This window comes from Notamacropus eugenii, chromosome 6 (genome assembly GCF_028372415.1).
Source record: "Notamacropus eugenii isolate mMacEug1 chromosome 6, mMacEug1.pri_v2, whole genome shotgun sequence".
Taxonomy (NCBI): domain Eukaryota; kingdom Metazoa; phylum Chordata; class Mammalia; order Diprotodontia; family Macropodidae; genus Notamacropus; species Notamacropus eugenii.
Genome location: NC_092877.1, coordinates 156,629,139 through 156,641,154, shown reverse-complemented (window position 1 = coordinate 156,641,154; position 12,016 = coordinate 156,629,139). Strand labels below are relative to the sequence as shown.

Below are 12,016 nucleotides of genomic sequence, written 5' to 3'. Positions count from 1 at the left end.
AGTCTTGGCATACTAAGAGACCCAAGCAAGGGCCACAGGATACTTATATATCACATATAGATCAGGGCTAATGATGTGTCTTAGTGCACTAAAATTTTTAGGATACCCTATATAAATATGTTACTTTTTAATAAAGCATAAGGTCTTAAATCTTAAAACTACGCAAAACTTCTAAGGTACTTTGTAAAGTACTTTATTGCAAATCACTTTATGTACATAATTTGATCCCCTGGCAATGCTATAAGGTGAGTGCTCACTCTCAGTTTTACAGATGAGGAACCTGAGACTGAGAACAATTAAATTACTTGCACAGTGCCAGAATCTTAGAAAGAAAAGAATCTTAGGTTAGAATGGAATCCAGATCTTCATGACTCCAACACTGTATATACAGCACGACAGATAGATCCTTCTGTTCCATATAGAAGCTTATTACTCAGCATTGCTGTTCTAGCAATTGTATTATTAATACATTTTTAATTAATTTGAAGATGTTTCCTACCCATTAATAGGCCCATGTTGCTGAATGGGTGGAACAGGAAGGATGGAGCAGAGCTGGAAGGAATTTGGTGAGAGTAGTTAGGGTGAAGAAGAGAGAAGACACAGGCAGGCACAGCTAGTCTTGTGAGTGTCTGTTTGTGGGAAGGCCCCAGCAGAGATAGAAGGTTTGGGAATGATGTTGTGCCCTGCATTGCTAGTGTGTATTGACTTCTTGGTTACTATGATGGATTTGGCTTATGGTGCTGAAATTTTGTTTCTAATGTCTGAATAAATGTTTTTCTCCTGCCTTCTATATGGAGAGTCTGTTATACTTTGTGATTCAGAACAACACCAGCACATTCATAGTCTTGTCAGTGATATGAGTATTCCCTTGACAACACAGAAATCAACCCCTATTTATTGAATGAAACTGGATTAATTTAGGAAAATTTAGGAGAGCCTCCTTCAAGTCACTAAGTTATACTAAAGCAATAAATAAGCATTTTCTTGACTTCATAGTGCTAAGGTAGATTCAACTTTAAAACACTGGATAATGAATTTAAAATAAAATTTAATTGATTCATTGGGCTACAACATAATATCAATTTCTACTAAAATTTAGGGTTTAGTAAAGTGGATTCAGCTGAGAAGTGGGAAGCATGGATACCATACTACCAGTATGATCACAACTCATTCATAAGCTCATCTCAAATTATTTTCTAAGGTTCAGAGAGATTCAGTTACTAATCGTAGTCATATATGTAATAAACATGAGGAAGGATTTGAACTCAGGTATTACTAACTCAGGAAAGCTATATGGCATAGTGGATAAAATGGGCCTGGAATCAGGAAGATCTGAGTTCAAACCTAGCCTCAGATACTTACTAGCTATGAGACCCTAGGCAAGTCACTTAACCTTGTTTGTTTCAGTTTATTCATCTGTAAAATGAGTTGGAGAAGGAAACAGCAAAACACCCTAGTACTTTTCCAAGAAAATTCCAAGTGGGGTCATAGGCAGTTGGATACAACTGAAAATGAATGAAAAGAAACAACAAATTGGTAACTCAATATCTACCATTTTCCATTATTCTTGTCTCTTATTAGTTCATTATATTGCTAGATGGTATCAAGATCATGCCTCCTCAATGAGAAGTAAGCCTGGTCTTATTTGATGCTTTGTCATAGTACAGCAATATGGCAGATCATACTTGGTAGTATGACAGATTTAGTATGGCAAACCATACTTGATGCATATTGCTCATACATAAAAAATTCTACAACTCTTTGGAATTATCCTTTTCTCCTCTGCCCATAAAGGTAGAGCAATTTATATGCATTGACATCTAGGACCTTGGATATATTGCTCATTCTCAACCATGCCTCCCTTATGCAAAACATTACTCTACGGAGGAGAATCCCTTTTATCCATGCTCAGAGAACTTTGCTCTTTACTCCCAAGTAGACTTTTCTCTGTTTCCACCTAAACCCAAAGCTCAGCTGGAGAGCTTCATCTACCTTTAAAAGCTAAGAGCTTTGGGGGGTGAGAGGGAGGATGGAGCTAAGATGGCAGAATAGGAAGATAGGCTTGCTCTAGCTCTATCACCACAGCCCATAAAATACCTGTAAATAATGGCTCTAAAAAAGTTCTAGAGCAGCAGAAGCCACAAAATGACAGAGTGAAAGAGATTGTCAGCCTAAGACAGCCTGGAAGGTCAAGAGGAAAGGTCTATCACACATGGCTCAGAGCAGAGCTCAGTCCAGTCTTGGCACGTGGCATGGGATGGCTAGGCCAGGACTGGAGCAAACTTCAGGGAGCAGAATCATGGGTAGCAGCTGAGGTTCCCAGATTTCTCAACCCACAAATGTCAAAGAAAGCTTCAAATGTCAGTGAGAAAGCTCTTTCACCTGGGTGAGAGGGGATTGAGGTCTGCCCTAGCACCAGGGTGGCAGAAGCCACTGGGGTCCTCTGCCTAAAGACCCTGGGAGAATTGAGAAGCCAATCTGGGTCTCAGTTCTGAGTCACAGTCCTGGGGTGAGGAAGCATGGTGGCATGGTGGAGCTGGTGGTGAAAGTGGAGAGGGAACTTTATTGGCAGTTCCAGGGCAAAAAAAAAAAGAGTGCTTGTGATTGCTCACAGATCAGAGCACAGAACAAGAGAGGAGTAAACTCCTCTCCTTTGATCATGCCACCTTAGGAGAACTGAGAACTTACAGGGCCCTAGAGTATACTCTCCATTTGGAAAAGGACCCAAAAGTCAAGTAACTGGCTGGAAAATGCCAAAAAATGGGAAAAAGAAGATTATACAAGGTGCTTTCTTGGTAAAAAGGTATTTTCTTTCATCCTTTCAGATGAGGAAGAACAAAGCATATCTTCAGAGAAAGTCAAGGCTTCTATATCCAAAACCTCGCCCCCCAAAATGCAATAGTCTCAGGCCATGGAAGAGATCAAAAAGGATTTTGAAAATCAAGTAAGAGAGGTGGAGGAAAAATTGGGAAGAGAAATGAGAACAATGCAAGAAAATCATGAAAAACGAGTCAACAACTTGCTAAAGGAGACACAAAAAATGCTGAAGAAAATAACACCTTTAAAAATAGACTGACTCAAATGGCAAAAGAGGTCCAAAGAGTCAATTAGGAGAATAATTCTTTAAAAAGCAGAGTTGGCCAAATGGAAAAGGAGGTTCAAAGGTTCAATAAAGAGAATGGTTCTTTAAAAATTAGAATGGAGCAGATGGAAATTAATGGCTTTATGAGAAACCAAGAAATTATAAAACAAAATTAAAAGAATGAAAAAAAAAACAGAAGACAATGTGAAATTTCTCATTGGAAAAACAATTGACCTGAAAAATAGATCCAGGAAAGATAATTTGAAAATTATTGCTCTACCTGAAAACCATGATAAAAAAAAGCCTAAACATCATCTTTCATGAAATTATCAAGGCAACTACCCTGATATTCTGGAACCCGAGGTTAAAATAAACATTGAAAGAATCCACTGATCACCTCAGAAAGAGATTTGAAAAGAAAAACTCCTAGGAATATCTTAATCAAATTTCAGAGTTCCCAGGTCAAGGAGAAAATATTACAAGCAACCAGTAAGAAACAATTCAAATATTGTGGAAATACAATCAAGATAACACAGGATTTAGCAGCTTCTACACTAAGGGATCAAAGGACTTCGAATATGATATTTCAGAGGTCAAAGGAGAGAGGAATAAAATCAAGAATCACCTACCCAGCAAAACTGAGTATAATACTTCAGGGGAAAAAATAGAATTTCAATGAAGTAGAGGTCTTCCAAGCATTCTTGTTGAAAAGACCAAAGCTGAATAGAAAATTTGACTTTCAAATACGAGAATCAAGACAAACATGAAAAGATCAACAGGAAAGAGAAGCCTTAAGGAACTTATTAAAGTTGAACTATATACATTCCTACATGGAAAGATGTTCTTTATAACTCATGAGACTTTTTTCAGTATCAAGGTAGTTAGAGGGAATATATATATATATATATATATATATATATATATATATATATATATATATATATATACACATATATACACATATATATATGTGTGTGTGTGTGTAGGTGTGTATAGATATATATGTATGTTATATATGTGTAGGTTTGCATATGTACATGTATGTATGTGTGTATATACATATATATGTACATTTCTATATGTATATGTACATAGACAGAGGGCACAGGGTGAGCTGCATATAAAGGTAGAATACCTAAAAAAATAAAGTTTACTGTTGAATGGAAAGTACTTGGAGTAAGAGAAAGGGAGAGGTAGAATGTAGCAAATCTTCTCACATAAAAGAGGGAAGAAAGAGCTTTTACAATGGAAGGGAAGAGGGGGGAGATGAAAGGAAATAATTGAGCCCTACTCTCATGGGACTTGGCTTAAGGAGAGAATAGCACACACTCGATTGAATATGGAAATGTATTTTACCCGGCAGGAAGGCTAGGGGAAAGTGGAAAGGAGAAGGAAGAAAATAAAAGAGCCAGCAAATTGGGTAAAGGGAGGACAGGTCAAGGGAGAGAATGGAATCAATGAAGGGCAGGATAGGACAGAGGGAAATGTGGTTAGTCATTTACAACATAAGAGTCACGGAAGTGCTTTGCATTGTTACACATGTATGACCTATATTGAATTGCTTGTTTTCTCAATGACATTGGGTGGGGAGGGAGGGAGAGAATATGGCACTCAAAGCTTTTAAGAAAGAATGTTAAAAATTGCTTTAGCATGCAACTGGAAATTAAGCTATACAGGTAATGGAGCATAGAAATCTATTTTGCCTTACAGGAAAATAGAGGGGAAGAGGGATGGAAGAAGGGTGGGAGAACAGATTGGAAGGTGTGGATGGGGTGCATGCTGTCCTGGAGTGGAGGAGTGGGGTGAGATGGGGAGAAAATTTTGAATTCAAATTCTTGAGGAAGTGAATGTAAAGAACTGAAAAAGAAATAAATTATATATACATATATGAAGTAAGATATAAAATTTTCCCTAAAGATAAAATAAAAGCTAAGAGCTTCAAAGACTTTACAAAGATCCTGATAAAAATCATAGAATTTCATAGTGGAAAATTAATTAAGAGACTACTCAGTCTAAGCCCCTTTACTTTCATATAAGAAGGCTGAGAGTCCAGGAAGCTACCCATAGCCACAGACATCTTTCACAGCATATCTACAACAAGAAGCCAATCCTCTCAAATCCTACATAAATCCTCAAATACACACCTGTGTATTTTTGACTTTACTAGAAGACCTTTGAACCATCTCTGCTGGATAGCAGCTCTCTCCAAGCCAAGTGAATGAAAAGGACAAAGCAATGAGAGAGAAGATCTACTGGGAAGTGATTCAAGCAAATTCCACAGGGCACTTGTATATTGTCAGGTCAAGGCTATTGACAATGTCTTTTGTTTTGTGACTTGATATTAGAGTTCACTCAGTCCACTGCTTACAGATTTCTGGTCTCATATTTCATTTTTTCATTTTCATGCACTGGATTTCTGGGAGAAGTTTTTTGTGACTGTTTTTGCTCTGATCACTTTCACACCAAATCACAGTGTGAGCCTCCAGAATGATTAATAGAAGATTTAGAAGGAACAAGTTTCTTCCATTTGGAAATGAATGCACTCATGTGTTCTCTATCCAAGGTCTTGGGTGGCAGTATTCACTAGGACAGATTAAGAAGTGCCTACAAAACAGAAGTAGCAGTCAAGATTCTTCTTTGTACTGTAACAGGATGGGAAGAACTCATAGGCAAAAAAGAAAAGACAAAGAGCCCATGTCTACCATCTGTAGAAATACTGTTCTCTAAAGATGAGTGCAGAGAAGCAGGAATGATTTCAGTTCTTTGAAACTTATGTCTATCATAATCATAAATGGTGAGTTTCAGTGTAGGTGTATAAACCAAAACATTTCTTGGTTCCCCACAAATAGCATAAAATAAAACTGCTTTTTAATATACTATTGGCCTTTTATGAATTTAATTTTTTTAGAGAAGCATGAGGATCTTTAAAAAACCAAGAGAACAAAATGCCAAGGCTTTATATTCAATGTTTAGGATGAAACAAAGTAATATAAAGCCAAATAGTTATTGCATTTTAAAATTTATTTTCAGATCACATCACTCACATTATGAAATTTTTTTTCCTCTGTACTAATTGTGAATTTAAGTGAAAAATGTCTTTTATTAGAATCACAGATTTTATTCACAATAGACTTCAGAGAGGTTATCTCTTCCAACTCCCTCACTTTTCAGATAATAAAACTGGGTCTCAAAGAAACTAAAAACACATAGGTACTATAATAGCATAGTGTGGGATTGAACCCATGTTCTTTGGTTTCAAATTCAATATTCTTCCCACTGCTCCATGCCTCCTCTACAGGTATGTCTCTTACTTTTTTTCACAATCACAAGTAGGGATTTTTTTTCACAACCATATTTAGGTCTCCTTTAACTTAATACTGTACAGTTTTTAAAGCTTGACTCTCTTAGTTTTCTTATCTTATACTGCATATCTAATTACAGAATAAAAGATGGTTAATATCACACTGAATTAAAAAATCTCACTTATGTTGATCTCTAGTTACTCTTTCCTAATTGGCTCCCAGAGTAAGAGGAAAAAGTTCAGTAGTCAGTAGCTGCCTGTGCTTTTCAGCAGAGGTTTGTTGAAACTAGAAATATTCCATGATATCTTGCTTGATAGTAGAAGCATCCCATATACACTTCAAAGGACTGGTTCTCTTAGTCTTGGAAAAAATATCTTGGGTTCATTCCCTCGCCTGTTCTAGACTGAGTAGGTACACAGTGCCAGCTGTAATGTGAAAGGATGGGTAACTGTTCCTGCAAGGTCAAGATACATGGAAGTGTCCTTGTGCACAGGGAAAAGTGGTTTTAATATCAACTCAGCTTTTCCAATTCTGAATTCTGACACCTTTTCTGGATACTGTTGAATAGGTGATGGCAACATTGTAGAATTCCAACCTTGTGTTGGTCTGACTGCAGTGTCTAAAAAGACTAGTAGTCACCACAGAAGGTAAAGGAATAAGCATTTTAAGGACTTTTGTACTATAGAAAAAGGAACAAACACTTTTAATCACTTTTGTACTATGTGTCAGGCACTGTGCTAAGCATTTTACAAATATTTCATTGTATTTGCACACCAACCTCATGAGTTAGATGCTATTATTATCCCCATTTCACAACTGAATACTTGGAGGCAGACAGAGATTGCCCAAGATCACACAGGTAGAGGACAGATTTTAATTCAAGTCTTCCTAACTTTAGGTCTAGTGCTGTGTCTTCTGCTAATCCCTAATGCAATGGAAAGAATCCTAGATTTAGAACCAAAGGACTGAGTTCATAGCCCAGTTGTGCCAGCAATCGCTTGTGTGACCTTGATAGAGCTGTGCATCTTGTGACTTTTTTTCCTCATCTGTAAAAAATGAAATTGGATTCAACAACCGCTAATATGTCTTCCAGTTCTAAATTTATGATTCCAAGAATCTCTCTGGTGCTTAGTTTCTTTAGCTGTAAACTGAAAGTGATCTAAGTGATCTTTAAAATGCCAGACAACTCTAAATCAATGTTTCTTTTAAATTGCTTAATGTGCAGAGAGGGAATGATTTGGGAGAAATATAGCCTCATATTGCAACTAAATATTTCAATGCTTTTTAAAAAAAATATTAGTTAATTTAATTATATTTATTCATTTAACTATAAAATAGTAATTATTTTCAAGTGCATATGAAAGGAAGAATTGTAGAGTTTTAATTAAGAGTTCATGTCTGGACTTAGAGTGACTTATGTTACCTCTCTAAACCTCAGTTTCCTCATCTATAAAATGAGGAGTTTGGGCTAAATAATCTCTAAGTTTCCTCCCCTTCAAACCCTCTATGATTCTATGAATACTTGGAAATTTTGCCAAAATAAATTCAAGGGAAAAAAAATACCAAATATACATTGGGAATTATGAATGAGGCTTATATAGATATAGATACATGTGCATGTATGCATCTATATATATCCATACATTTATACACATATATACATATTCTATGTAAAAATATAGTATAATGCTTATATTACATATGCATATATATTCACATGTGTGCACATACACACACATATACACATATTCTCAAGAAAATGAAAGTCATCCATTATGAAATTCTTTAATATTAAAAAATTACATATATATTCAAAGTCTGTACAGTCAGCTTCATAAGATATATCAATCAACAAAGGAAAAATCATTTGACTGATTATTCTCCTTATAAATAAATGAAGAAAAAACCTTTAATGACAAAAGAGAGAATTAATATATGAGCTCAAATAGAAGCATACATATGTGTGAAATAAAATATGCACTTACACAAAGTTTAAAGGCACTAGATTAATTATCTATGTGCAAAACTAATGTTTCACTAGAGAGATTATTTATGATTCATCAGAGTACTGTTTATTCTGCCAAATCCTGCATTTGCTTACTGATTGTTTAGTTGCTTGCTATGTTGGAGGAGTATCTGTTTCTAAACGAGGACAGGAAAAGATCTATCTGTTTCCTAAAGACTCCAAGTTATCACAAGGAAATATGCATCCAGTATTCTCTTTGCATTGTACAAGCCATCTACATACAAAATGGGTAATGCGGATGGATTGTTTTTCCCTTCCTGCTACAAGATCACATCCCATACAATCTGCCAAAATCTACCCACCATGCCATAGGAAAGCTTGGTATAGTGCATAGATCTCTGGCCTTAGAATGACAAAGATCTTTGTTCCAATCATGCTTACTCTGTGATTTTAGGCAAACCCTTTAACCTCTCAATCTCTCATTCCTAAAGATAGGAAAAATAACAATATTCACGCAGTTGTTTTGTGCACCCTAGGGAGAAAAAGTATCTAAAGTACTTTGTGAACCTTTAAGAATTATGAAACCCTGAAATATCACTGTTATTATGCAGATTTATGAACGTGAGCAAGAATATATTAGGTTTAGAGAATAGTGACCATGCCTCAAAATCAGGAAGATAGGTTTTCAAGTTCCCCTTCTGACAAAATACTTGCTGTGTGACACTGGACAAGTCACTTAAAATCAGAGTCCCAAGAAACTCTCTGAGAAAGTGAGTTATAGAGCGTTTGATGATCTTTATCAGTAAAGGGATTTTCCTCAGTGAGAAGCTGTCTCCAAATCACAGCCACAACTGATTATGTAAATAAATTAACAAACACATAAATAAATGAATGAATGAATAAATAAATAGATAAATGAACAAAAAGATATATGCATGCATGCATATATGAATGAACTAATGAATATATGCAGCAGGACATGGACTTCTACTTCATCAGTCTAGTGATATAGGAAATCAAGTCACCAGGAAAAACATAGAGGTTTGATAAAAGATATGGGCCATGTTATGAGCTTTGTTTATTTATTTTTTTCTCCTCTCCCTGTAAGTAATCACAGTGGAGACAAATAGAATAAAATAATAAAATCACACTGTCCACAACTAGTGGTAGGTCCATTCCACAATGATAAAAGCAGAATAAATATTAAGCTCATTTTAACCTCCCAGTGATTAGAACAGAAAAATAAATAAATAGACTAAAAGAAGCCAACCTTAATTGTACTTGTGTGAGCTCCAGGATATTCCTTTTCCTCCAATGTTGACCATCTCTGTACAAACTTGGACACTAGGGAATCTTCATAGTCAACGATCTGAAATCCTGAGACATTGGCTCCTCCAAATTGAATTTTTGATAAATCTCCATCAGTAAATCCCTGGGCAGAGAGCACAACACATCAGTTTAGTCACTCTAGATAAATCCCAAAAGTCTAAATTTATCCAATCACATCACACTTCAGGCCACATATTTTACAATACAGGCTGCAAAACTCATGGGAAATAACACATGTATTTATGAGTCTGTGCTCATATTGGCATTGAGCACAGGACCAGTCACATAGTAAGGGAGCAACCATGCTCATTGATTGATTGCTGACCAAGACACCTACTCAGTACTTGTCGGTTAGGTACCATCTGTTTTATCAAAAGTGCTTAATGGGCAAGTTCTCTCTATTACTTGTTTTATTAAGTTCATAATACAACATTACATGGTGCTTGGTTATGAAAGATGAAACTATAGGATACAGTGGATAGATACAGTTCTCGATCTGAAGTTATTGTTATACAGTTATCATTGCCCAGGGACCGTACTGTGTATGGAGTTTTCTTGGCATAGATATTGGAGTAGTTTGCCATTTCCTTCTTCAGTGCATTAAGGCAAACAATGGTTAAGTGATTTGCTCAGGGTCACACAGATGGTAAGTGTCTGAGTTTGAATTTGAGCTCAGGTGTTTCAGACTCCAAGCCCAGCACATGGGCTACAGAAAAACAAGAAAAGAAATAAGCAATGAGCCCCTAGACTGAGGCTGAGACATAAAAAGAAAACAGACAAGTTCACATTAGAAGTGGACTCAAGTTGAGAACATTCAAATAACAAATGACAGTTTGGAAGAGGATTTAGTCAAAAGCTCTTGCATTTCCCTGGACTAATTTGAAATGAAGTGACTGTCACTTTGAATCCCATTGCAATCATTTAAATCTTATTTAAATATGTGAATTATTTGATAAGGTTCATGAAATATACAGCTATTGATGATGATTCTATGCATCTGAATTTGGGAGAAGGGAACCAGCTTCTCAGAGAAGAGATTTGTTCAGCTTATTCTGGGATCAGGATCAATGAAACAGAAGGTTTCTGGAATCTGAGTAATTTCTGAAAGCTGCAAAGAGTTTTCTGACTAGGATATAGAATCAAAGACCTAGAGCTAGAAGGAAATTCAGAGACCATCAAATCCAGTTTTCCAATTATACAAATGAGGAACTGAAGCCCAAATAACTTAACCTGCATGCTCAAGGTCACATGAGTATTAAGTAGCAGAGTCAAGATTAGATGCTAATCCTTTCACTCTAAATCCAATAGTCTTTCCACTGCACTACTCTACTTTTGAACCTGATGAGATAAGAAATCAATAGGGAGATGATGATCTAGTAGCACTGAATATGTGCTGGGTATTTTGATTGTCCCTGAGTATGCTTTATATTATAGATACCTCAGAAACAGACTTTTATTCTGTGATAAAGGAAGGCCTATCATGTGAAAGTGGGGTGAAAAATATCAGAAGAGCTTTATGTAAAGAATTTTTTTTATTATTATTATGATATTGCTTTTAGAATATCTTGATCTATCTGTAGCCCTGGGTTGCCAAAATCCAAGACGACAGATAACTTGGACAAAGGTTTTGTAGTTTTAAAGCAAAAGTTTCTCAGCTTTCTTGTGTCAAAGACCCCTTGACAGTCTGGTGAAATTTATGGACTCCTCTTCAGATGAAATAATTTAAATGCATTAAATATATGTATATATGCATGTATACATATATTATATATGTATTATTATATATGTATACACATATGCATGTATGTGTAGTATTTATACATATATCACATATTATTATACATATATATTATTATAAATGTATGTATGTATTCATATATTATACATGTATATATATAAATATTTCAGATTACAAAGGAAATTAATTATGTTGAAATAGCCTCATTAATTTTTTAAAATAGTTCAAGGATTCTAGGTTACAAATATCTAATTTAATTTTATCATAGAAGTTTTTATTATTGTTTTCAAATTCTGAATTTAACAATCGTAAAACAAAATAGGTTTTCTATATTCATAGTAGGACAGAAAAATAAAAACATTATACATGAAACTACAAACATCTATTATATTTGGCTCATTTTTTTTCTTTTAAATATTTAATAAATTAAACAGGTAGCTTTAAAAAATTAACTTCTAGTCTCTGATTCTTTCTGGCCCTTCTCATGCTCTCTTCTGTGCAATTTTGAGTACTTCAAAGACCCTATTTCTTTTCTTTTTCTTCCTTTTTTTTTTTTTTTTTTTTTACTGTCTCTTCCTGGGCTCACTTTCCCTCCTACC

The 12,016-nt window shown here is 35.3% G+C and overlaps 1 protein-coding gene across 2 annotated transcripts in view; it reads right to left on the bottom strand.

The window, feature by feature from the left end:
- Positions 1-12,016, bottom strand: part of GRIA2 (glutamate ionotropic receptor AMPA type subunit 2) — a 188,060-nt gene that overhangs the window by 64,442 nt on the left and 111,602 nt on the right. For both annotated transcript variants that reach the window (XM_072621355.1, XM_072621354.1), the window contains exon 6: positions 9,621-9,782. In XM_072621355.1, the coding sequence (XP_072477456.1) occupies positions 9,621-9,782 (162 nt within the window). The remainder of the gene's footprint in view (positions 1-9,620; positions 9,783-12,016) is intronic.